The 27,947-nt window shown below is 45.1% G+C and overlaps 1 protein-coding gene across 1 annotated transcript; it reads right to left on the reverse strand.

Annotated features, from left to right (window-relative positions):
* Nucleotides 1-863: 863 nt before the first annotated feature.
* Nucleotides 864-27,917, reverse strand: asxl1 (ASXL transcriptional regulator 1). The gene is made up of 13 exons (XM_088608340.1): nt 27,712-27,917; nt 16,318-16,400; nt 15,994-15,996; nt 14,779-14,887; nt 13,288-13,411; nt 11,387-11,469; nt 10,567-10,651; nt 8,755-8,901; nt 8,146-8,309; nt 6,965-7,061; nt 5,591-5,696; nt 4,587-5,253; nt 864-4,051 (listed from the first exon to the last, which is right to left on the reverse strand). Exons 1-13 carry the CDS (start codon nt 27,766-27,768, stop codon nt 1,346-1,348), a joined length of 4,431 nt encoding a protein of 1,476 aa, XP_088464466.1. The 5' UTR covers nt 27,769-27,917; the 3' UTR covers nt 864-1,345.
* Nucleotides 27,918-27,947: the final 30 nt, after the last annotated feature.

Here is a 27,947-nt window from a genome sequence, read left to right on the forward strand (position 1 = left end):
CTTGCTGGGACAGGCTCCAGGCCACAGTGACCCTGTACTGGATAAAGCAACCTCAAAAATGGATGGAGGGATGATTGTCCTATACGTTACAAGCTGAAGCAGATTTAAGGGTTAAGTGACTACAGACCTAAGCATCCATGAAATCCTCAGCTCCACCAGCGTCTGAATAAGATGACCCCGCAATGCACCTTCTTTCTTTAAACCGCTAAACATAACTGAAACCAAGAATAAAAATCCTTCTTAGAACTGCTCAAATTAGGAGCAAGTTAATTTTGTAGACCACTGACATTAATGTCACCCAGACTGAAAACTTACATTTTTCATCTCAGTGGTTAAAAAGAAAGGATCTTCCTTAAAAAAAAACAAAAAAACAATGCGCAAGAATGACTGAGGAAGTAACTTCCTTTATCATGTCCTGCACTAGTCAACAGCAGGAGGGAATTTCTTCTTAGCGGAGAAAAGACAAATTACCGGTTAGAAATTGTGCACCTTCCAGATCATCAGATTCAACACTGCAGGTGGTATCCGGCTCTTAAACAACTGGAGCTAATGTGTCCACCGACTTAAGATTGTTTTAAAAAATATCAGGAGATACAGTTACTAAATCTTATTCATTAAAGTACCCGCAGCATGCAATAAGAACTCTTACTGGACTACTATCCCATTTAAAATTGAAAGATCAGTGCACGACGCTGAGAACTCAGGGTATTATTTGAGAAGTACCTTGGGTAATATTTCCATTTCATTTCAGCTGCACTTTAAAACATGTGCTGGTTACAAATAAACCAGACCCTCTCAAACCCAACAGCACCACAGACATCTCTGCAACATCAGACACTTAACATTCACGATTACTCAGCAAGTAGCAGACGATCTTTAATAGAGCTCTAGTGAAGTCCACCACACATTGACATCTTAAGTATTGGATTTACAGAACAACAGATCAGCTCAATGCCAGGTTTATTATAATACTGTGCTTAACTGCTGAATACAGATAAAAAAAAAGTACTTGGAAAACAAAGGCAATTTATTCATTTAATTATTAAAAAAATATCTCTTTGAAAGACTGACAAGACACAAAGAACAGATCTCTATTCTCCAAAGTGCAATCAGGCTGGAGAGACACAAGTTGCCAATGTACAGAGTAATAATGTCTAAGGAGACGAGAGGTAAAGGGTTATGGTCCGTAAAGTTTGAACAAAAAAAAAAATACACAAAAGGAACTGTGCCCAGCATTCACTTAACAACAGCATTAGAAAATATATGCCACAGTAAAAATACAGACCATCTTGGAATATAACAGCCCCTGCCCGACCCGGCCCAGTTCCCCAGTGCCCACTGTTAACTATCTAACAACAAGGCAGGATACACATAGCTTCGAAGGCCCTATACAGTCATCATGGCAGAAGGCGCCACAGCCCTTACACATGATCATGGCTTTCAGCCGGCAGGAGCACTTGAGTGCCACTTCCTCCATGCTGCTCTCCGCGAAGGCCTGGATGCTCAGCGCCGCGTGCGGCCCCCCGGCGAAGCCGCTCCTCTGGCGCAGCTGCATCACGCTGTTGGCGATGTTCTTGGAGAGGCCGCTGAGCGCCGTGTCCACGACGGACATGTTGGCGGTGTAGCTGAAGCCCGAGCCGGGGCCGTACTGCAGCCTGGGCAGCTTCCCGTAGAACTGCTGCTGGATGCTCAGCTGGAAGGGGATGGAGGAAGCCTCCAGAGGGCACGGGGAGGGCTTTCCGGGCTCCTTCGCCAACCGAATCAGAGCCATTTCCATATTCAGCATCCCTGCCGGGAACTGGTCCTTGGGCTGCGCGGAACTCAGCGCCTCTTTTGTGCTCCTGGTGGAATTTTTGGGAAGAGTTTGACAAGAAGGGTGGTTCTCGCCTTTAACAACGGATTGCTTTGGCAGCCAGTTTATTTTAACAGTGGGCACAACGTCCGCTGAACACAAGCCATTTTGTGGAGGAGACGCTCCCTCGGCCCTCGTATTGCTGCAATAGGCTTTGCCTGCATTCGGCTGCGGAGCCATTTCTGCGCTGTATTCCTCAGAAGTAGCTCTCTGGGCTTGAACTCCAGAGCGTTCCTTATTTTCAGCAGTTTCAAGGGCGGCGCTTTGTTTAGCGGCGGAGCCCGGATGGGTCTTGGAGGACGCTGGTGGATTTAAAGGAAGGCCTCCCCCCACGGCCGGATTCTCCAGCAAAACGAACGGCTGTGGAGCAGCCCGAGATGCCGCTACTTCGCCGGTTTCCTCAAACAAACATGCGGACCTCCCCTCCTCAGCTGGTGCATCATCTTGCCATTTGGGAATCGCAGCAGCAGGCACCTGACCGAGAGAGCAAAGGGTCTGGCCCCCAAAAGGGGAACTTCCATTTGAGGTAACGTGTGACGGCACCAAGGGGTCACTGTACGACGCGCAAGCCTTGTGGCTCTCACCTACGCCCCCAGTTCCTGTGACCCGTGAGTGACCTAAACGCCTGCCTCTAAAACAGGGAGCCTCCGTCTTTTGAGGGCAACTTTCACGTGACGCATGAGGAGGTAAGGGCACTCGACTGATTTCTAGCTTGCTCACGGAATGAGGCAGTGGCAACACTTTTTCGAGTGGAAGGCTGCCTTGAAGCAACTGCGTGACAAGGGGGTTGTTCGCTTCCACGGAGGACACTTGTCGACCAGAGCTGAGAGTCCTTTTTGGAGTCTCGAAACCTCTCTGACCTGTTAAATGAACAACCTGGGCTTTACTGGCTGTTCCCATCTGGCCATTTTCTGCCTTTTCCTTCGTATTGCGAGACTGTTCACGGGGTCTTGCCGGAGACTCTCTGGACAACGTGCCGATCGGTTTCTGGTCGTTCTCTGGCCGCAAGTGGACAGCTTGATACTGTGAATCAGGCATGCGCCCACTGTCCAAGTCTGCTTCAGCATAGGTGTTCTGATCCTCACTCAACTCATCTTCAAAGTCAGAAGCAGTTTCAGTGGAGTCGCTGTGCAAACCAGAGTCCTCTGGAACACAAGCTGACGTTTCAAGGGAGCCATCTGCCCTCTCCAGTTCGACATGGGATGCCCCACTCGTGTGACGTGATGCATCACTGAAACCCATCGCTCCCGACATAATACTAGTGTGAAAAGATGGCTCTTGGGAAGCAACTTTGAAACCATTCTTGCCACTGTTCTTGCATTTATCTACGTTTAATTCTTTAGAGGTCTGACCACCCTCTAAGGGGTGAAACGAAGTTAAAGTTCTTATGGCATCAATTCCTCGGGCTCCAAACCTTGGAAGTGTGTCTGGTATAGATGTGGGTGCCAGCACAGTCATTTCGGCACACTTTTCCATCACAGAAATACTCCCAGCTTCACTATCTCGGCACTCGGCTTCCTCTGAATCACGTGGCTCTTCCACGCAAGACTCGGACTCGGTCTCCATGTCCACCACCTGGTTTTCAGTGTCTGCAGGCTCCTCGGGCTCACCGCCATGACAAGCTGGCATCGCCTCTTCTCTGCAGAGGTCAGCTCCACAGCAGCCCGGATCAGCAGCGGCCGAGGGCGTTATCTCAGCAGGTTCTGCGTGCAGGTGCGCTAGGACACCTGGAGGAGAAGTGGGACTGCCAATCGGAGAGGGAACTGGAGCCTCCACTTCGTTTCTGGGCATTGTTCCCCACTGAGCAATCTCGCAGGTTTCTAAACGCTCCACTGCTGGGGGCTCGTTCACTGTCACCTCAGCGGGGGCCTGCAGTAGTTGTGCTCCTGAGTGATGTTGTGACGAAGACTCTGCAAGTGTTCCCTGGCCGCCTCCTGGCTCAAAAGGCTCCGGGTGCTCTCTGCCACCCCCTCCTCCTGGGCCTCCCCCGGGCCCTGCGCCTTCACCAGTGGCTGCAACAGCAGCAGCGGCCTCTCGCTGGGCCCGGGCCTGCTGGGCACGGGCTTTGATGTCAGCCAGAGTCCTGGCCCCAGTCCGGCCCCGGCTGGGAGCCTCGCTGTTAGGGATAATGCGGGGACATATCTGGTAGGTTGGTGGGCCTTTAACCACCCAGGGAGGTTTGATCCTGGAGAGTTGAATCTGAAGTGGGGGGAAAGGAAACGAGACATGTTCAGACGCCGTGAGCCTTTTAGACGTGTTAAAAACTGGAAGGTCTATCAACAATAACGGGTTCACTCTAAAAACACAACAGGCTAGAAAGGACTGAACTTTGCTCTTAAGTGTACCCACTCCCCCCCCCATTTAAAAAAAAAAATCAAAATCCATTTTAAACTTAAAAACAAATCGTGAAAGTGCACTATACTGCACTATATATTTTCTCAATTTGCATGATCTCATTTGAGTAAACAATGCTTTAACAGCAGTATTTCCTGCAATTTTTATCAGTTCTTTTCGAGTTAACGAAAAATTACAATGAACGTTTTCGTTCTTGAGAATCCCAAGTCAAGTTTCATGTGTCTATTAAAGAGCGGTTTAGAAAAGAAATTAACACAGAACACCCGAGCCATGTCACGAGATCAACTGGGTAATCTAGAGTATCTAGAATACAATGGCCGGTGTGGGATGTTAGGACCAGACTTTGGTTGTACATAGCTGTCACTGTTTGGCATCATACCCGGATAGGAGGGACTTTGGGCTCTTCTTTGGTGGGCTGTGGTTTTTCTGAGTGAACACAGTCAATTGTGTTACGAAAGGACTGATCAAGGCGGGGCTTCTTCTCGGGGAAGGAGGTGGAGGCCGCGGGCTCGTCGGACTTCCTCTTCTGGTCCTTCACCTCGGCGCCGCTGTCCAGGCTGCGGGCAGAAGCAGCAGCAGCAAGGATGGCCCTGTGGTCCAGGGCATCAGCAGTGACAGCAGGGCTGGCTTCTTGCCCTTCGAGAGAGCAGGAGGCACTGTCAGGAGGCAGGCGCGGAGAGAGCTCCGCGTCCGAGAGCGGCGCGGCAGGGACAGGCGTGTCCGTCTCCGCCGGGGCTTCGGAGGGGGGGCCGTTCGGGTCCGTTTGCAGCTCTACCTGAGAGGAAGCTTCGACGCCCGGGGCGGAGGAGGCCGCGGCCGGGAAAGGCTTCCCCTTCTCCTCCTGCGCCTTGGGCTGCTTGCAGAGAGTCCGCCGGGCTCGCCGCCGCAGGTCCGGCCTGGAGCGCCGCCTCACCCGGCCGTCCTTGCGCCTGCGGCCCGTGGCGCGGCGCTTCGGGGGGGCGACCGGGGGGGACGTGCCGGCCTGGTTCTCCGAGTTCTCCTCTCCCGTCGTGAGCCTCAGGGACTCCTCCTTGGTCAATCCGGACCTGCACGGCGAGCAGGGGGGAGAAGAAGTAAATCCATTGGGATGGGGAAGGAAGGGATGCTTTGAAGGGCTTTATCAAGCGGACACCTTTTCAGGAAAGAACGCGACTTAATTCACACCTTTAATTCGCCGAGGACATTTAGCAAAAAGAACACCACAACATATAATTCTTCCTATATGCAACATAATAAATATTATTTCATATTTTAATGTTATGGTCACGATAAATTCCTTTTAATTATGTGATCAGAAAATGGATAAAAGGCAAGGGTCTGACTCGCACTGCTCAGAGCTCCTATTTAACTCTAGCTCTCACTGGATGGATAGACTGTGCTCACCTCTGACCATAATAATCTTCAAAGAATTTCTCCTTCCACGGCTCCACCTTCTTCTCCTTCTCCATCTCCTGACGGAATCGCACCTGCATCTCATGAGTGAATTCACCTGGAACCAAGAAACCAAGAAAACCTGCTAAGTTGTGAGCAAAAGTTGTCCTCCCAATAAGTGCGCATCAGCCTGTTAACTTTACTCCCACTGTGAGCCCAAACTGCCAACAGGAGCTCTTGGGCATCAGAGGGAGGACAGACGCAACCCTCAGCAACGTGACACTCCCAGCTCAGACTTCAGGCAAGATCGTGAGGACACGGTCTCACTGAAGTCCACTCAGCTCAGCCAATTGCAAAGATGGAAAGCTTTTATTTCCATCTACACTAAAGCATTTTACTTAAATATCAAAGAAGCATTGTATAGCTATATTATAGATGTATTTGTATTGTATATTTCAAAATGTACACACAGACACCATATGTACACTAAAAATGTTTTAAAAACTGTCATACCACTATTTTACAGTTGTTTCACATCATAGTGATTGCACATGCTGTATGTAACTGCACATACAAAAAAAGGATGAAAAATAGATGTGTGCTTTACCGATCCAAACGTTTAGGAAATTATAAACACAGCTGCAACAGTACATTTTGATCTCGGTAACAAACCCATCCTAGCTACATTTCCCCACTTCAAAGACTTGAAATTATTTGGAGATGTGGCACACTTTACAAAACCTTCTTCTTAAAAGTATTGTATTCTTCTCATGAACAAATCTTCCCTGATCTTTATCATCACATTTAAAGCAAAGCTGGCAAGTGTATGAACCAGTATTCCTCTCGTCAGCAATTCTGCATTTCAGCCATATTGTGCTTTATCAAGCACCGATATCCACTTAAAATGTATCACTTAACGGTAAAAACACTATTTGCTTTTTTAGCAAATTAGGTAAGTGACAGCAACCCGTGCTTCTTAGACTCCATCAGATAAGCAGAATTTATTAAATCTACAATTGGTTGCAGCACATAAGACCATGTCCTGTATGGCCACAATTACTGTAGAAATTTGCAACAATACTCAGTGACAAAGTATATTGTACTGCACAATACCACAATTTCTCTGAGTTTCAAAGCAAAAAGGGTGAGCTACAGGAATGTGCATCCTAGATATGACTTCCAGTCTAAACAATCTGTGCAATAGCATTTATTTCCACCCCAGCATCTGCAATGCACTTGAAATATTCTTGTTTGCAAGTCCACTGAGACACATCTTAGATTCGAATCACGGATGTCTGGACAGTGAAGTCCAAATCGCGCTCCACACCAGTGCCTTTACTGTTTGAGCCACTAGAGAGCTCCCTCCAGTTCATTACCAACACTCACCCTCACCAAGTCTCTCCTTCCAGCATTGAGAAGCATGTGCAAAGAATTCATTATTAAGTGCAGAGCTACTGAGGCGTGCCAGCCCATCAGGCCCAACCTGGAAAAACAAAGTATCGTTTTAAAGGCATCGATGTCACTAGAAACTGCTGCAGAGCGGAACAATGAGGTGTACCAAGCTCTGCAGGGGAGGTCATAAAGCCATCAATGTCACTGCAGCCTGCAAGGTTTCCCATATTCATTTCTTGCTGGATAAGACCAGCATTGTACCTTGCATGCCAGGGCCAAGCAACCCTGACCAAAGCACTACCTGCACAGTTAAGCCTCAAAGCCTTTGAAGCCCGAGTGTTTAAGAGTGGAGATATGAAAACAGCAGGGAAGTGCTGCAAAGACACAGAACTCTTTTCACACTGTCTGCATTGATTTAATCCAAACAGATTCTGCCCACATCAGAAGTAAAGAGATTATTTTGTTGCTTGAAGTCCATAAGCTTGTTAACACATGTACAACATCCACAGGCATACGAATTACAAACTCTGTAATGCAAGACATGTTGTTTTGCCTTTGGTCCTGTGCCTGTTTCCTCTATAAGGCTTCCTTACCAGCCACCTCTCTATACATAGGTGATCACCTCACTAAACTAATCTGCATTTGAGCATTTTAATTGAGCCTCAATTTCCCCTCCCCGTCTCACTTGTGTTTCTATGCAAACTCCTCTCCCCTGGTTCACATTTCAGAGCTCAGTCTGAAGAAACCCGCTGTGTTGGCATTGTCAAAGTCTTTGGCCTCTCTGAATAACTGTAACAGGTCTGTTCGCACTCTTCTGTTGCACTCCAAAAGCTTCAGTTCGTTCAGCCTTTAGGGCATTCCTTCAAGCACCGAAGGATGTCTAAATGACTTCATTCAAAGCAAAAAAAAATAGCAAGTCTTTAGAATTTAATGGGGGTTTTCCAGGACCAGACGTTTCCAAGAGGAGAGAACAACTGAGAAGGGGGAAACCAGCCCGCTTTCCGAGCAATTTCTTAAATCGAGTACCCTCAACTAAAACCAATCATACCAGAGATACAAACGAAACGATGACACAACTAATTGAAGGACACGAGGGCGGAGACGGCCTGTGCAGGGCTGCTGGGCCTGCCGGCGAGGCTGTTTCCAAGGCCCGCCGGGGCGACGCTCACACCCACCTGCCTGTCCACCTCGGGCAGCAGCAAGAGCAGCTGCTGCTGGCAGTGGGGGGGGAAGGCCGCAAAGGTCCGCGTGTTGATGAGCGCGCGGATATTCGTGTTGACCAGAATAGAGCCCGGCGTCTCGAAATCAACCTCCACCCCCCGGGTCCTCTTCATGGAGCCTGTGGCATTTAGAAACCATCAGAAAAAATGAAATACATTCCCCATCCTAAAGAAACAACAGCTTGGCAATACCTCCTTGGTCTCGAGTGCTCCGATAGGATCACACCAGATAACCAGCATTATGAAATCTCAAACTATATAGAGTCAATAGCACCAGACCTGTAAGTAATTTTTCAATGCACACAAATGCGTAATAACATTTTTCAATATTACAAAGGAAAAACTAAATATTAAACCCCCCTTGTGTGTACAACATTAAACCTATTGTCAGCCCCTCTCTGGAAGCTGTCTGGCCACTACGCTTGGCTGTACCTCACCAGACAGCTGCCCTCCTACAATGCTACAGCACCCAGCTCCTTTGTATTCCAGGCAGGTCCGCAGCTAGAAGAGAACCCACCGCCCCGGGGAAAACGCCGCCCCCAGTGGCAGCGGCCCCACGCCTACCTGGGTGAGCCTTGCGCATGGCTTTGAAGTGCTGGCCGTGCTTCCGGCTCAGGTCCGCCCTGCCGTGCAGGGAGGTGCTGCAGGCCACGGGAGAGTTACTGCTGCAGGAGCTGCTCGACTCCGCTTCCCTGCGTTTTCCAGGGAAACCTGCACCACAGGCGAACACGGGGAGAGGAAAAAAAAAACAACAACAACTCAAACCTTGAAAACGAACCAAGCTTGGCAAATCGGAGCAGGAACGTGTTGGGTAACTCAAAGTCGCCCAGAAGAACTCCAGATGAGATAAGCAAGTCTAGACAAAGTAAGACAATCCAGCAGCTGGCAGGCAGAGGCAGGCCTTCCCACCAAGAGAAGAAAATATGACATTTTAATTCTTCCCGCACCAACGTTAAGGCTGTTCAGAGAGACATAACTAGACTCCAGTCGCACACAACTAGACTCCAAAATAGCTTCTTCCCCAGAGCTGTCAAGTTGGTGACGCCCCCCACTCCCTTCCACCTTATTATGATCTCTCCTAACGTCCTCCTGTACCCACAACCACTGTACTCCTCCACCACCACACACACACGTAAGCCGAAATTGTACTGTCCCCTCGATAGCCCAGTAAAACTGTAACAGGCATAACAATATTTCATACTTATTAATTAACCATACTACTTTAACCATACTATTTTTTGCACTGTTTCAAGAATTACCTTGCACTGTTTTTGTCCTGTTATATTTTCTCTGTCTGCGGAATTTTGCACAGTTTCAATTACATGTTATTTATGTTATGTTATTACATGTTACTGTTATTGCTATTGTGTAACTGTCTATTGTCTTATCTTCTGTCCTATTTATATACTGCACCTGAGTGACTAATGAGAAACACTTTTCATTATACTATGCACCTGTTTAAGTTTAATGACAATAAAGTTGAATTGAATTGAATTGAATAAGGAAAGGGGGGGATCTTGGATCCTCTTGGAGAGCATGGATACGGATAGACCGTCAACACTTTAGAGACTCACTTGCAGTGACTGGGGAAGGTCATGCTGTGGTTATTCCAAAACCGGTTTGAAAAGTCCATTACAGCAAAGTTCCTTTAAAGGCGTTTAAGCTCGGTCATGGCTTTCGTGCGCGTGATGCTTTGCAAAATAGTAATAAAGCAAAACCTTGCCTACGTGAGGGTTACATTCTTGGTAACCAAATCCTGCAAGAACACAACGTGCACACAGAAGGGTTAATGGGAACAAATAGGTATTGGGGGGGGAGGGGGTCTTATTTGCAGACCACAATGAACCATAATTAATTAATATAAACTAAGAAAATAACATTGCATGTAAAATACGATATAAGATGGAAAAGAACAAGTAAAGGTTTATTCTACGCTGAAAAGAGAAGAAAAGAAAAGAAATGGCCAGCCTCTTCCTTTGCAGCCTACGCATGCTGATGCAGCTCCCTACTTGAACTAAGATGTAAGATGTTAATTTGCCTATATAAAGTAATAAAAATGAATTATACGTCTTATGTTACTGAAGACCACCTTGACTCGTTGGCACTCTGAGAACACCACCTTTATTTTCTCTTCAGCTTTCAGATTTCTCTTCCCTCCTACCTCATGGCCAACCAGCAGAGGACATGCTTCAGGCCACCCTTAAGGCCGCAAAACACGGGAAGTGGCGGCCGTAGGCCCACCCTCGTTCGGTACACCCCCGCCGACCACTTCCAAACACGCGGCACCCCGCCAACGGGCGAGACGCGGCCCCCATGGTCTGGGAAGCCATCCTCGGCGACTCGCCCGGTGGAAAAACAAACACGAACACACTTCACCTGAGGGGACGTGCTCGCCGTTCACTTTCAGGGGAGTCAGCACGACACGCGGCATCAGGACTCCCTTCTTCCTCTGTCTTCCTGTCTGCGGGAGACAAAGGAAGCCGTTTTCACAGGGTTAGCCAACACCCAGGAACAAAAGGCACACCGCGGCAAACGCCACGGATCTCGAATTAACATTTTTCCACCCTGCCTACTGCGAAAGGTTACTGAGGAACAGCAGCATCTTCATTTAGAAATTTAAGAATGTAAGCAAGCCTTCAGAAAAAGGAGGCTAAAGGCCCACAGGTCTTCAAATCATTAACAGGCCCACAAGTCACGGCACGTGAAAATTAACCCTCTTCAGAGTCGGGAGGTTTGAGGTTTATTGCCTTTACTGTCTCAGGACGGAATTCCTCCGCCACGATCCTGGAGTGTTTTTCACAGACATGTGCGTGTAAACGAAGGGGTGGGGAGCACACATTCCTCACGGGTTTAAAAGACGAAGAGCACGCACTTTACAATCAGGAAGCCCGACGCTGGGCGGCATGCATGCCGTCAGGGAGACGATGGCAGCGAGCGCTGGCGGGGGCCGCTGGGAATTTTCTCCCGTCGCTTCGGGATATATCCCGAGCGGGTTTTTACTCTAGCAAACAAACTGGGCTGCGGCAGACCACTGCTTTTGAGGGGACGCACCCCAGAAAACATCCAGCTCAGCTATCGTGTTGCCAATCCGCGCAGGAAGGCCCCCTTGCCAGCTCATTGAGGAAGGGTGAAAGGACCCTCAGCGGACTCCAGCGGCAGCGGCTCTGCCCACCCCCCCCACCTCCGGGTGACTCACCTGCGGATGCTGAGCGGCTCTGCTCAGTTTGTTCTGAGGCTCTGTGGAGCAGGAGGCACTGGAGGAGGTCTCATCCAGAGACACTGCAGTAAAAAGCACAGACAGGCCATCAAAACCCCCAATCACATACAACTTGAAAAGCCCCCCCCACGCCGTGGACTCACAAGCCTTCCTAAACTGTGTCATCATGGGCATTTCAGTGTTCCTCCCTTTCCCCAACTATGTGCAAAGCTATTTTTAAATGCTTTTAAAACATAAAAACGAGCTACTCTTAGTTCTGTTCGGGGGAAAAAGTAAAAATAAGTTGGGAAATAATGATAAATACTAAATAAGCCACTGCTCTTTCCCGAGTCTCTCTCAAGATCCCACTTATTTGTGATGGAACCTACAGATTATGTGAGCCAACCTGCACTGCACAGCTTTAGGCTTCTTGTATTTCTGTGAATCCTGACAGCATTTCACGACATTAGGGAGACTATTAAAATAAAAATAAAAAACTAACCAGAATTGCTTAAATCAAGCAGACTTTGACCTTTTAAAACCGCGGCAGTTTTGACCTCTCCCAACCCAGCATGAAAATCCTTTCCATAACACCCCCCCCAGGAGACTGGCTGGCTGATGGGCAGAGAACAGCACACCCGGGACAGCTCACAGCAGGAGCCAAAGGGCACGGAGAAATCACTCCCACCACTCTACACATCTCAAAGACTCCCGCCTTTTAAATTCTCACAAATCCCCGGCAACGGGTCAGAAAAAAAGGGCCACTTATCAGGAGAACAATACGGCACGTTGCATACATGTTACATAATGAAGTCTCATTATCTGGAAAATCATTTTGGGAATAAAATTAACCCCAGCTCAAATTAATTATCACAGCCAACTGGTAAGAGAAGGGCATACTGAGTGCCAAAACACATCTACGCACCCCTGGGAACATTCACACAGGAACTACAAATCTCACCTTTCAAAGTACAAAAAAAAATACTACAAAATACTACTATTGCAATTTTCTAAAAGGTTACGTAATCAATATGTAAAAAAAATGAAAGCACTTATCAATACATTGAGCAGAAAACTTAAGGCTAGTTTTTTCCCCCCACCATTTTAGCAGAAAAATTAAATACATCACCCATTTAACTTCCTGAAAGAAAGGTGTGGACAAGCTGCATTTGTGTACGGACACATTTCCCTCATTTCAACACGTCCACATTTTCTGAGGTCACGCCCAGTGTGTTAATGCGAGGCCACGTTCGCAGAAATCAAACGAAGCAGTATTTCTCTCCGCAGCACTAAGAGCATTCCTCCTCTGCATCTCTCCGACATGCCCATTAGAAACGCACAGCTAGCTGTGGTTTTAGACGCTAAAAGCCTGCAGGAATTTTAGAAAGTGCAAGCAGCAACACAAATATGGTTGCCACGGCAACCAGCACTTCCTGCAGTAGAGGGCTGGAGTTTCCAGTCTCAAAACCCATCAACACTGACAACGGAAGGGCTGCGAATTACGCAAACCAAGATTATGAAACAAAATCAGTGCTAAACAAATTATTGGAACAAGATGCTGAATTGAACAGTGTTTTACGATTTTTCTCATCCAGAGAATCATTTCTTCCCTTTCTGTCACCGGAGAAAAACATAACAAGATGACAACTTCCTATTACTTCGGTAAAAACTGGTGTCACAAAAGCCTTTTCGTCACTGCTTCCATAAAACACCAACATCTGGAGAACAAATCAGATTTACATTTGAAACTCTAGGACCAGCAAAGAGGGACTAAGAAAATGCTTAAGCAAATGTAAAAAAAAAAAAAAAAAAAAAACTCTGTACCACTCCATCTAGAAAAGTAAAATCTAGACAGGGCTAACAAGGCTGAACTAAGGAGCAGGGTCTTTGACGCAGTGTACCGTCATTCTCCGCGCTGGCGGTGGTGGTGGTTTCGGTGGAGTCGCAGCTCTCCACTTCAGTCCGGTCTTCCGTCTCCTCTCCTTCTTGCACGGTCAGATTCTTGGACCACTGCAGAGCGTCCTTCTGCATTCAAAAAGAAGCGTCTTTTTCAGGTCTGGTAAACTGGAGCTTAGGCCTTCCACATTTCTACCCCTTACATTATAAGCAAGGCAATGTCGTGAAAATGCATTAGAACGTGATTTTGAAATGTTTATAAATCACATTTTTGGCTTTTTAGAAAAAAGCAATAGAAGAACTACACACACCTGAGATACCTGCACTTCCCCAAATCGGGCTGTTGCACTAATTACATTTCTCCTGCCATTAGAACATGAATAATATACAGTGGCTGTTTTAAAAAATATCCATCATAAACAGAAAAATCTAAAAAAAAAAACCTTCACACTATGAGCAGGATTCACCCTCTTAACTAGGTCATCAAGATTCTCTTCTTATTCACAATTTTAACAAAGAAGGCTCAGTACCAGTTAGTAATAGAACAAAACATGTTTAGGCATCTTAAATAGGTCATTTTACATACTGGAAGATTTTTTCAGACCCAGAATGATGTTTGACATTTTCATTTATCATAAGCTCTGGCTTCACATTCTGAATTGATGGCTCCAGTTAGAGCCAATTATTTGGGAAATAAAGGCTTTGTAAAACAAAAGCACCAATGTCTTTAAAAATTCCGTTTTTTAGAAAGTGTCACACTCAAAACATTTTCTTCCATTCCAGGATGGAATAACCCTTTTACAGTCACCCTTTTTCATGATGCATCGCGGATAATCACGCTGTCGTTCTGAGAAACCTAATTATATATGTTCTAATTAAAGCTAACAACTGTGCTAAAAGCTTCAGCATTCCATCAAGATTTTCTTCTGTAACAGCCAGAAAAAAATGGTAGGGGCTATTGGGGGGAAAAAAAAACTTAAAATTCATGGCTGTATTAGAATTGACCTGCACACAGAGACACTGGCCATGATTAACAGTGGCTAGTCAGGCCACCAGCATTGCAAGACATTGTGAAACAAACGTAGGAATTAATGACCTTCATGAACTTTATCTAGTTAGTAAAAAAAAAGGATGTATTTTACGCATTTATGCATATTTTACAATGAACTTGCATGTAAACGGTTATTATACACTTAATGAACTCACTTCTTCTAAAATTGTAAGAGGATGTAAGGTGTTCAGTGACAATTTCCAGGAGTTTAATTTACCGAGACACACGAACTCCCTCCAACACTTCACCTGAGTCTTATTTGGCGTTTCAGTAGCCGCCATCTCAGCAGAAAGCGCTAAGGAAGAAAATTCCTCAGGTTTACGCTACAGCTACACAGTGGAAACAATAACAAAAATGTAAAGGATAAGGACGAGCTCCGTTATGGCCAGCACAACAGGAAGTAGCAAACGACGGGTCCCAAAGCACACAGCGGGCCTGCCGATACCTTCAAAGTGAAGAGACTCAGGCGGCCGGGCAGCTTGAAAAACATCCCGTCCTCTCCACGGCACTGGGAATGGAGCATGGTGTTGAGACAGGCCAGGGGGGACGTGCCACTGCGGAGGAGGAAACCACACGGCGTCAACAAGGACAGGCTTCAGGACCGTAGGCTACAAGGCTATCGACGCGCGTCACAGTCTCCGCCTTATGGAGGCAAACAGCCGACAGACTGGCACTGTAACAGCTCTGTCGGACGTCTAGTTGGTTCTCAATTCAGCCGAAAGCTGAAATCCCAAAACTCAACACGCTGGTACAACAACGCACCCCATTCTCTCCACGGCACTCCAACCAATAAAGAGAACACAGCATCACCGTAATCTTTCACTGCAAAACACATTCTAACATTCCTAGCTTTTGTTTTTCACATGCTCTTGTGCTCATCAAAGTGGAACACCCACGGAGCACAGCTGCACCCTGGCACGCCTGATGACAGTGAAATTATTCGGTCAGTGAGGGGTTGTCAAGCAACGACATCACACGTTCAGCGGCTCCCGAGCAGCTCCGTTGGCCGAGGGCTGGGTCAAACTCTACAACCCAGGTGAGGCAGGAGACCCTAGCAGACCGGAACTGGCGTTCCCTGCAGGGAAGGGTGTAATTTTCCCAGAGTGGGAAGAGCCAGCCAGGGTTCTTTCAGGGGCACAGAAACCCCCCTGGTGCCCCCAGTTCACAGTGCTGGGGAGGAAGGGACTGCGATCGGATCAGAGCAGTGTGCCTGCACGTCCTCCGACTCCCCTGTGCAAGCTCACAGGCTTTGTAGACACGGTGGAATCATGACTCCCAGGACATTCGAACTAAAGCAGCTGCAGCAGATGTAAATGTCTGACTAACTTCTGGAAAACACAGGCCACAGTCTATCGAGAAGCCCCACTTATCACTGCTAAGTGCTAGCAGAACTGGTAAGCCTTATCATTACTACTCCCTAAAATTAGATTTTTCTGTAGCTGTTATAAGGTTAAAATTTCAGTCAGAGTTTCATGCCTCATCATTACTTATTTGTGCTGCTACTTTAAAATGAAGGAACATTCAGAGAAACAAGAGACATACTAAAAAGAGTGGGATAAACACTGTGACTGACAATATACATAACCAGAAGAGAGAGAAACAACATTCAAATACACAGACTTAGGGAGGAAGTCGACTAACATGGTTAGGGATGTCTTACCTTCTATTTCCAGGAAGAGTTGCAGAACAACAAGAATGGGGAGGGGAAAAAAAGAAAAATAATTTAAAAACACATACATAAATACTTTCAGATTGGATTGTGGTTTAACTACACAGAAAACAAACAGTCTTCATGCACAGTTGTGGTCAATAAAAAATATGCCATCTTATTTAATCCCTGGAACTACAGCAAAATGTTTTTGTGGCTAAATTCAGGAAAATGTCCAAAAAAGAAAATTGTTATTTTAATGACTTTTTTTCACGTATACTGCTTAGCGTACTTTTACCCTAATTTAGTCAGGGAAAACAAAAGTGAACAACTGACCTCATCTCTTTGAGTCCTTTAGTCTCAATGACATGCAGAATCTGTTTTGGAGTCATGGGAGCATCTGAAAAGTTCTCCAAAACCTACAGAGAGGTGAGAAAAAAAGCATCATTATTCCTAGGGAAGGAAAACAAAGTAACAGCCACCTCTTCACACTCAGCCACCTCCTCAGATCATAACCATACCGCACTCAATTCCAATCCTTCCCAGTTTGATACTCTTCAGACAAAACCGCAGTCATGCTGAAAAGTCCCATCTTACTGCTATCATGCGCTTGCTTTTCAGTAGCGACTTGAAAAATACTTTTCGTGCCGATTCACACAAACGGCTTTAATCATCTCCGCATGAAATCTTCTTGATTTATTCAAAACGTGCTAAATAAGGATGCCTACCAATATAGAGCATCCCCAGCTGCATGCCTTTCAGAAACTGCTAAATGCCAGGCTTCAACAGCCACCAACTTCCTGGCTCTTTCCAAAGCCAAACATATGGCTTTAATTCATCCACACAAAAAAACTAAGTACTCGTTTAAAATGTAGGAGCTGCAACATTTCAATGCAGGCTTTGACATGCTGAAGTCTTGCCTATGACTGCATGGACAAATGCTGACAGCCCAGGTGCTGCAGCAGTGGATGGTAGTACAGAGGTGATCGAGCTGTATAGGTTTTTTTTCTTATACAGTAGAAATGCTCCTGGGAATGTCTGCTTCTCAACAAAATAGGCATTATCCCCCCCATGTGTTTAGGCTACTTCCTGGTAACACCACAAATAGACACTTTCTCACGTGAGACCGTTTCCTTATGAAATGCACTCAGCACTGGAAGGAGGGTGGAACTGGTGAAAGAGCCAGAGAGGAAAATCCTAAACTATGATCAACCATCACCCTAAATACACAATGTCTTTTCTATAATCTCTTCAACTTTTTAAAATTATATTCTGTTTTACCCATTGAAAGTCAGTACAAATCAAATTTCCTTTATCTACTTCAAAGAGCTGGACAGCTGGTCTCTTCCCCCCCAACACAAGCAGTGTCAGAGTGTCCTGAAGAGAAGTCCTACCACCGCAAAAAACAGAAGAATCTATTAATAATTATTTCCATTACCCTCCTACACAGGCCAATAAAAACCCACAGAGGTTACACAAAAACATTTTCATTTATTGCATTTCAAACCTTCAGGGTAGTCAGCTAAAGGATACATCACCGATGTCATTAAAACTACACTTTTAAATAACACATAAGGTTTTAACTAGACCACATTTAAAATAATTCACTGTCTGGATTTGGATAGCATGCTGAATGAAGCCAACAAAAGGCAAAGCGTTTCCAAAACATCAAGAATGAAACTCTTAAAAGGAAAGACAAACCCACACTCAAGTGTGCTGTGCTCCTGCAATGACTGTACTGTAAGTGCAACCGAAATGAGCAAAACTGAAATCACTTAAATGTCAGAAGGCAAACTCAAATAGATTGTGAACTAAAGGGACAAACTAAGAAAAAAAAACCTTAGTCACTCACATGGCTGATCTGTTCTTAAATGTAATTTCATCAACACCTAAGACTGATGTGTAATAACCTCACACTCTAGTCTACAGGCTCGTTTTCAAAGGCCTGAATCGCCTACTGGAGAGGGATGCTGGACAGAATCTTTATTTCCTGGACCAACAAAACCTGGAAATTGAATAAAACATGACCTGGCAGAGGAAAACTAATAGCTCACTGCATTGTTATTCAGAAGGTGGCCAGGATGGTCACTGCTGGTGACCCACAGAACAAGCTGTATCACAACACGCAGGGAGAGACAACACCTACAGAGTAAAATATAATTCAGCTGCACTGAGGTCGGTCAATTGTAAAGCATGAATAAAACACTCATCTTAACGGGAACACACTAACACAGCAGGCTACTGTCCTCCAAGCAAGCACGGACTCCACAATCCCCGAGATCTTCAGTCTCGTACCCTGTGACATTTCTGAAGAACAGACTTTCCAGCTGAGAGGAATAAGACAAATAAGGCATCCCACAGCAAGCTAAATCGGGCGACAAGCACCAGGTGGATGATCGGAGGATTAGCTTAATGTAGTAAAACACTCAAGAAGGTACCTACAGCTTAAAGTTATTTTTTTTTGGAAACAATGCAACATCAGTTGGCGAGCCAGAAAATTGGAACAATAATATGAAAGCCTAACAACATATAAGGCAAAGGCACCATGAACAAGGTGCCTTTAGAACAAAGGTTCCCATCCAGAAACCCCGAAAATTAAATCAGCTTCTGTTAATATGATCTAAGCAGGTAGGATTAAGAACCATGCTTCTCAACTAACTAAGGCACAGCCAATGATAATCACAAACCAAATTTGCAAGGAAGCTACTGCCAGGACTGGTCGTGTCTTAAGGTTACAAGACGGTGGTGGGGCCAAGCACTGATCAGGCCTTGTGTTTTTGTATTCCAGCTCTCAGAGAGGGAGAGCTGCAATGTGCATGCACAGACTGAGAGATCAGGCAGGCCTTTTATCATGCAAATGCCAAGACAAGCCTGCCTCTCGACATCAAAGTATCCCAGAATTTTAAAAAAGGAGGCCTGGTTGCTCACTGCTGTGTTTAAATACATCATTTTATGTACAATGCCTTCAAGAGAAGATTTTATTTCTGTTTGTTTATTCATATTTCTTTTTATTTTCTTAGACCCTGTATATGTGCAGCATTGTAAGAGACAATGATGAAGTGAAGCAGTAAGCAACCAATCTCAAAAAGAGACAGTCTAACCTTTTATATTATCAGGGTCAGGTGGCAGGGATTTCAGATCTGAAAGACATTTCTGCAATTCTTGAGAGGCTAAAACTGGTGAAGGTGCCAACTCTGAGCATCTCAGGCCCACGTCTGGGTCAGGTGCTGTGTCCAGCATCCTTTTCCCCACCAAGTGGCACTGACACACAAAGTGACGGTGATTGCATGGTGACCCCCGCAACTTCCTATCTGCCCAAGCGTCTCCACTTCTCACACAACCTACTGTTACTGCAGATCAACCAAAAAGATGACAGGGGGCTCTAGTGAGGACTGGAGGAGTCTGTCTGCAACTCCCCTTTTTCCGCTTGTGAGTATCCAGTTGTGGCTGTGAGCTGAGACAACGCAAATGCTCTTTCCAGACTCGTTTGGTACATCCAACTGCTCATTATCAGAAAGCGGCTTATGATAGATATTTTATTGATCACGCGAGGGAAATTGCAGAAATCCGAGTGGAGATGCCAGGTATTGAACCCGGGACCTCACACATGCGAAGCGGGCACTCTACCACTGAGCTACATGCCTGATAAGCGTAATGGCAACCCAGAGTCTATTCTGAAATCACAGGACAAATGCGAGACTGAACCCTGCACAGGACGTCTGTCTCTTGCACGTGCATAAGCACACAGGAACGATGTGAAGACACCCATGCAAACTCCACACGAAAGACACCCCAGTTGAGAATCAAAACCAGAACTTGCGAGATGCGAGGCAGCAGTGCTCAACCACAATGCCACCAATCCCGTCCATGTTTCTAGATAGAATTCATGTGAAGGAAAAGTGTGGCTGTGGACATCGGATAAATTAAAATAAGGATCTCCCCTCAAGACCGACAAATTACATGCAAGAGGAGGAGAATCACTACATTACCCTGGTATACTACAAAATTGTGGGAAATATCTATTTTTAAATTAAAATAGCCCACAGAATCAGAAAACAATCACACTGCCGGAACTTGATGCCGTGTGGAAATTCTTTTATGGGAGGCATCCTGGTTTACATCTAACAATAAAAGCTACTGAAATTTCACTCCTCTTCTCAAGTGGTCTGCAATGGGCAAACAGTTAGTGCATAACCTGTCTAACGAGAATCTCTCCCCTTGGGAACTAATACACCAGTCAAAACCAAACAAAGTTGTTGACGTTGCACTCTCTCAAGCAACCTCTGCAAGCCAGAATCGGAGGATCTGACCACAACATCTGCACTTGTGAGATCCTTGTATTTTAGCTTAAAAAAAAAATATTTCACAAGTGTACACTTGTGAAAGTGCTGTATTTCTGCTCTGATCTAGTAATCACTATAAAGTACTATGCCCCATTTAGATAGCAATGACATTTTTAATAAACCCTGTAAAATATTGCATACTCTAGGGTTGCACGGGGTAATTACCCATCGACACCTCTGAAAGGTCGGGCTGTTAAACGACCTACAATCATTGATAGACTTTGTTGATGGGTAATATGCAGAGGTCAAGGATAATGTGGAAAAAACTGCAGAGAAGGTCAGAATAATCGAGCAAGAAATCAAAAACAGAGGACAGATATACATGCATTTGTTGCAAGCATGACTATACAGTACCTCTGTGCTGTATAAAACTATTTTCAGTGGAAAATAAGCCCCTTAAACACCTTCAGATCAGAGCATCCATCCAATGTCAATAACCACATTCTTGACTGTGAAATATGTGAAAAGCTTTATGGCGAGGTGTTATAAAGGGTGCAGTACAAAAGAAAATGATCGATTGGTCCAATATAAGGTCACAGTGAGCCAGAACCTAGCCTGGCAAACTAAGAAGGCAGGATACACCCCGGGCAGGACGTTTTAGATGATTTAGAGATGTCAGTCAACTTATGTCTCTGGACTGCAGGAGAAAACTGGAGCACCGAGAGAAAACCTATGAGTTTTAGGAAGACCAAGCAAACTCCACACACAAGGTACTCTGTCACAACTGAAGCCACAAAACCAAAAGTGAGGAGGCAGCAGCACGTATCTCCATGGCACCCTGTTCACGTGTGAAACTTTCCATATCAGTTCATCATTTTTTCATTTGCTTTTCTATTTCGTTGCAGGGTTTGCCCTAGCGTGACATTCAAACAAAACTTTAAAATCGTTTAAAAAAAACATTCTAAGGGGGGAATTTTTGTTTGTGACTTAACAGGGATTTTTTTGAGAACACATTTCAGCAGCAGGGGGGGAATTTCCCTGGTGCTGGCTAAGCGAAGTCAGAAGGGCAGCATACATATAATATCGACTTCCTGCCCAGTTACAATAATAGAAACTTCATGCAATACAGTTCAAGACACAACCGTTGAGACCGCCAAATTACCTTCTGTGAATTTTCCACTATTTCAAGAGCAGTGCAAATTTTTCAGAATCGTTAACGAGTTTCAAGACCACTCCGGGTGCTTCCACCCACAGGTTAAATAAACCAAACATCTCCACTACCGAGCGAGAATTCTCACGGACAAGAACAAGCTGGGGGGGGCCCGTTTAGACAGCAGGTCACTTAACTGGAGTAGCCCCTTGAAAAACCCTGCTCAAGAGCAAAACAGAGGCATCAGCCCCGAGACTCGAACCCAGGGCACTCCGTTTCAAAATCCAGAGCACTGGCCGCTAATCCACACTGCCGCACTGCGAACGCAATGCACACAGCAGGTCTGCGTCTCTCCTGGGAGCAACTGCCCCGATACATGTCCGATACAGACACACAACTGTGTGCAAATACACCTTTCAGACCTCTGCTCAGCGAAAATCCCAGACTGAACAAAGACATTTCCTTAAATAGGGGGTTTATACAGGTAAAGAAAAACGATCAAAGCTGATGGGCTGGCTATATCCTGCCTTGCGCCTGTTACCTGCCAGGACAGGCTAGGGCTCACCTGCAGCCCTGTATTGGATAAAGAAGCCATAAACGCACCAGCTATAGCACTATAGGGATACAGGAAATAAGTTAGTCTGCTCTATATCTGCTTGAAACCCTACAGTCACATCTGAGACTTGACCACCAGGCTCCCACCGCAAAACAGCCCACTTGGAGATAGATATATATATTACAGAATACCAGCAGTGCATGACTGATCAAAGAGTGAGGACTGTCTTTTATAGTTTTCAGAAAAGCGCTCTTTCACAAACCAGACTGAAATTACAGAGGACTGCCTTGAAAAGTCAGATCTGGAGTCAGGCTTGTAGATCGCATTTGCGCCAATGCTCCCTAAACTGATCACTTTATCATTCGAGCAGCAGCCCCCTCTCACTGAGTCAGCACATCCTACCCAGTTGCCCAAGGACAGTCCCTCTAGTAATGGCATCAGCTTGGGTTTAGAGTCTTTGAATTGGCTGTAGTGCAAAACATAACACAACTGTATACTGCTCTACTGCCACGTCTTTCTGTATTTCACGTTCTTTTAGGGTGGCAATAAGCTCAAGTTCTTTTCCTTTTGCAGCCCACACATTTACGCAGTCAGTTCCTCACTGTAACCTCTTCATAAGGCCACTGTTTTTTTAATCTAGTGCCAGATTCCGCACAAATCTGCCTTTGTATGGCACAACACAAAGGACAACATTTTTTATAAAACATTTACGGCAAACTGCATGCATGCAAGTGTTTTGACATGCAGAAAAATGGCTTTCATTTCATTGAAAACCAAAACCTGATATGCAGACTTGACACCTAGGACAGAAGGCCGCAAAATATTTTTAAATGATTTATGCACCTGTCCATGGCAAATCTTCTCCATGTGGCAAAATAATCAACAAGGATTTACAACCCGTAGATCCCGCTCAAGCAAACTGTTAAAAGTTCTTTAAAGAAACTGCAAAGGTCATGGACACTCAGAGCATTTGATACAGTGTATTTAGATTTTCAGAAACCTTTCAATGAAGTTAGGCACAAAGGATTCCCCAGAGGCAAGTGCTAGGATTTCAAGGAAATGAACAAAAGACAACATACCAATAACGGGTGAATGCCCAGAGATGGCTCTGTACCCAAACCACTATTTTATCGATATCAATGATATAGATGCTGGCATACTTTGTAAATTAGTAGACTCTGTTAGTCAATACCAAATTGGTAACATTAGCAAGAACTCCATAAGCAGCAAAAGAAAATTTGTGTGTAAACACTGAATTTGAAGATCGTGCTGATGACATCGACTTAGGCCGACATGTTGATGTTGTCTCTTCACTTGCATCTTCTATATCAGTGTCTTAATCCGGGTCCTCTGTCTGCTGTTTTTTTCAAACGGGCCCTTAATCAGCAGAGTCAATGGGGAACCTTAATTGATATGCCTGACATTTTTTGGACTTGTGGTCAGCACTGCTACAAGTTTGGCACACAGAACTCTACAGTCTTTTCTTAACTGGTTAATTAAGAATTTGCTGCCTTATTTCTGACTAAACAGCTCTTCATTGGTAATCAACTGAGGACAGACAGACAGATGTGCCCACTATGTTTTTTTTCCCCTGCTCATATTCAACTGGCTACATTTCAGCTAGAATGTCTTAACGAGGGCAGTTCTGAAACTCACTAATTAGCAAAGGGTTTATACCAATTACAATTCCCATTTGGCTTTTTAAGAACTGAAATCAAATACAAAAGGCCTCAGAAAGAAAACTGAAATAACCTAGCCTGTGTTTAACAACTCAGTGAGAACAAGTGTCAGAAGAGATGGGGTTTACCCAGCAGTGGGACTCAGAGACACTGTACTAGGTTATGATTTATATCAAGGCCCGAGCGTAAAAAAAAAAACCCTAAAGCTCAATTCCTGGCAACAAGCAGCAAACAGCACTGGGGATTAAGGGCCTGGCTGGAGCCAAGAAGAGATACAGGGGTACACCAGACCCAAGACCGCGAATGACTGTATGAGACAATGTGGGGAAGCAATAAAACGGCCAACAAGATGTTAGGACACACTGTTCAAAGCATACTTTTACTATAAATCCACACCATGTTCCATCCATCCATTTTCTAACTGCTCCATCTAATTCAGGGCCTTGAGGGAGCTGGAGCCTTCCCCAACAAGCAACGGGCACAAGGCAGGACCCTAGACAGGGTGCCAGCCTACCGCAGGGCGCACAGAGACACAAGCGCACGCCCACAGCTAGGGCCAACTAACCTACCAGCATGTCCCACAGTCCAAAAACAAAACCTATGCGGACATGAAGAGAACATTCAAAATCCACGCAGACAGCACCCCAGGTCCAAAACTGAACCCATGGCCCCAGTTCTGCGACACAGCCATGCCCACCACTGCACCACCTTGCCATGTTCAAATTGTAAAACACATTCAAGTCCTTGTATAGAATATTGAGAACATGACTGGTCATCACACTGCCCCAACAACACTGCTGCTCTGACCCAGTGTAGAGGGGGCAGCCAGAGGCATTCCAGGACTACGGAGAATGTTCTACACCAACACACTGAAGGTACTGATCCCTGTTAGTTCTGAATAGGGTTTTATAAGGGGCCCCGAGACAAACATTCTTCAAAAGTATTCACATATTTCAGAAACATTAGCTTTAGTCAACCCAGGAGATGTCTTCATGATCAATGATGATGACGACATAATGCATTTGTAACCAAGAAAGGAGGGACTTTTACAAAAACAGTGGAGCTGTGGAACAAACCGCCCAGTCGTGCTATTGAAGCCGACACCCTGACATCTTTCAAAACATCGATCCACAAATCTCGTCCAGCAACGACGGCTATCACGAGCTAGATAATCTGGAAGACCCTCTTCTAACTTGTAGCTCATGTTCTTAAAAAAAGATTGTTCCGTGAAAAGACTACGGACGTTTAATATCCGTGCTCAGATTTCACAACACTGATACCATGCATTTTATTTTAAGCAATGTCAAAATTGATATTGGACAGAGAAACAGCTCATGTACAAATAAGTACCAGCATGCTTGCTAAACATGTCAGACCTCGCTATACTTGCCAGATTCTATCACCACAATCACAGTTTTCCCAACTGAAGAACATTTTAAAAACTTCAGTTGAGTTGTGGTAATCAGTCACTCATGAGCCTTCACAATATGGCACAGCCAATTTCAAGAACCTCAGCTCTCGTGCGTGTGTAATGCTATTTAAAGTAGAGAAACTGCAGAATTGTTAAGTTAAGTGCCTCATAGTACAAAATCAAAACTAGGATAGGAAGCAGCGGTTTAAAGCCAGTATATAAATCAACAGAGTGGTGGCACAGCGGACAGGGTTCTGAACTCACAACTGGGAGGTTGTGGGTTCAAATCCCAGGCGAGACACTTCTATTGTAGTCCTGATCAAGGTGCTTCACCTGAACTGCTCCAGTAAAATATCCAGCTGCATAAATGAGGGCCTACATAAAAAGTGATTTGTACTGTTAAAAAGCAGCAGCCAAAAGAAACTAGTAAAGACATCAAATAGATCACATCAGAAAAAGGATTTTACCAATTTTGAATTGAAAAAATAGTGTACATGTACTTTTGACTGCTTTATGGGTGTGAAGTTACATAAACATTTAAGTCATTAATAATTGTTATAAATATTTTCTTCATTTCAAGTAAACTTTTTACCAGACCAGCCATTACTCAACCCTGCCATAAACATAAACATTTGGCATCTTACCATCTCATTCAATATCACATGAGGAAAGAAAAGAAGAGAAATGTCTAGCAAGGGATTCACATGGATGAGGATCCTGTCGTTTGCACCAGCAATTCAACATCTTGCAAGAATGAACCTAACAGAAGAACCCTGTATGCAAAGAAATGTTCTCTTCCGTGACTTTGCTCAGAAACTCATAGCCAAAATGCAAGACGAAACGCACGCCTGTTCTCTGCGCTGACCTCTTCAAAGCAAACTGTCCCGGCCTACAAGCTGTCAGGGCCTAGGGACAGTACTGGCTACTCCACATAACATAAGGCAGTAAATCACAGGATCAATTACAGTCCTTGGGTAACCAATCTCTGAACGCTGTGTGTTCAAAAAAACCTCAAAATATATCCTACACACTGCATGGTGCCATCTGTATTCCCACTGACCAATTTTTCCCCACAGTTTGGAATTTTCCACCTAGGTTGGGAAAAAATAATAGCATAAGTCCTAATCCCAAGTTGACATAACACAAAAAAAGAAAATCACTAAGCTACTAGCCAGGTTCCACTAATTTATACAAGACATTTTAAGGAAAACATGCCCGGTGTCTTTGCGGAAACTACGTGAACACACCTTGGACCTTGATGACAAGTGTCATTTCAGAAGCAAACCGTCTCAGCGCGGCTCAGAAAAAAATACTTATTTCAAAAGCCAATCGCAATAATAATGACAACATGATCAGTAATGTCACACATTCTTTTCACATGGAACTAAGGCAAAAAAAAGAAAATAAATATAACATTATTAAGGTACCCAGGAATAAACGCATGGGACATTTATTTGGCATGCTCATAGGTTTGGAACAGTTGAATCTAGCCTTTCAGATGCTTTATGAATAGTGGAAGCCCCATGGTTCAAACTATGCAACCACAGATAAGAACATGCAGGTTCAGATCCCAAAATTGCTGGGATCACAACTGATGACGACGACTGAGTCCTCAACAACTTTTAGAAATATCTCGAATCACAAAACCCTAACATATAAAACAGTCGCTGCATAATCAGTCCCATGCAGATAAACCCCCCAGTCAAAAACTTACTAACTGCTCAGAGGTATCAGAGTACTACTACGTATGCGACTTAAAAACGTACAAAGTGACCTTTAAATTCTAAAAAACATTTTGCAGCATGGAGCTAGTGGATTTCATGAAACGTGGAAGCACAAAACGCAGGCTAAAACAATGTCGACAAATATTGTTTTTACTACTTTTGGCAATGTCATGTGTCTTGTTGGGGGGGGAACTCGACGTTTCCTCCAGCTTAAAAAAAAAGGCGTGTAGACTGTTCCTAAACCGTGATCTGAGCTCGACCCGCCCTGCTTTTACATAAGACGTGTTGAACCAAAAAACACCCTTACCCTACTTAGAAAACCATCACTCGTGTGGGCTTTTGTGACGATACAGAAACGTACATGCGCACCAACATGCTACGTTTCTGCTGTATTAAAAAAAAAAAACACGCATTTCACCACCAAAGAGAAAGCTAGATCTCGCAAAACACGGTGGAAGACTGGAAAGAAAAAAAAGCACAGGCTACCGGATCTGCAGTAAACACACTGCCAACAGGATAGAAATGGTGAGTGGGGAGCCTTTATCTGCATGAGGGGGTTAGACCTAACCTCCAGGTCATTCCTATACGATTAATAGGAAGGAAAATCATGTTGAAAACAACCACGGCCAAACGTACATTTTCCATCTCAAAGACGGCAGCTTTTTTTTTTTCCAAAACGCCCTGAGATGCATTTCCCCTTTTTAAAATCCCGCCCTGCTACACACAGGCAATGCAATGCAATGAGCACCCCCCCACACCTCCTCCTCCTCCTCCAAGCACAGCACAACTACTCCGATAACTAGACGCGTCCTTTTGTTCGACGAGGACGGCGATTTCCCATTTCATGCAAGGGTTAATGCAACTGCGCTTCTTCTCCTCATTACGGTTATGATGATGATGATGATGATGATTTCACAGTGGCATTACCATGCGGGCAGCCTCGGCCCACGTGCGCTCCTTCTTTCTCTTCTGCTTGTCCTTCATTTCCTGCGGCCGCTGCGTCTTCCTCGCCAACCGTGCTGGACTGCAATTTACAACAATAACACACACACGCACACAACAAAAACCTGCTTTGCTGTTTTTCGTGGCGGTGGTGTTGTGGTGGTGGTGGTGGTTGTTGTTGTTGTTGGAAGAGAGGTGAGGGGGCTGTGGGAGAGGAGGGC

Source organism: Lepisosteus platostomus, chromosome 15 (genome assembly GCF_059453375.1).
Source record: "Lepisosteus platostomus isolate fLepPlt1 chromosome 15, fLepPlt1.hap1, whole genome shotgun sequence".
NCBI classification, from domain to species: domain Eukaryota; kingdom Metazoa; phylum Chordata; class Actinopteri; order Semionotiformes; family Lepisosteidae; genus Lepisosteus; species Lepisosteus platostomus.

Coding starts and splice junctions, on each gene's coding strand:
- asxl1 (XM_088608340.1), bottom strand. CDS start 27,768: ATGAAGGACAAGCAGAAGAGAAAGAAGGAGCGCACGTGGGCCGAGGCT. Junction 13,412..14,778: donor TGAGTCTCTTCACTTTGAAG/GTATCGGCAGGC, acceptor TTTTGAATGCAG/AAGGACGCTCTGCAGTGGTC. Junction 8,310..8,754: donor CATGCGCAAGGCTCACCCAG/GTAGGCGTGGGG, acceptor TAAATGCCACAG/GCTCCATGAAGAGGACCCGG.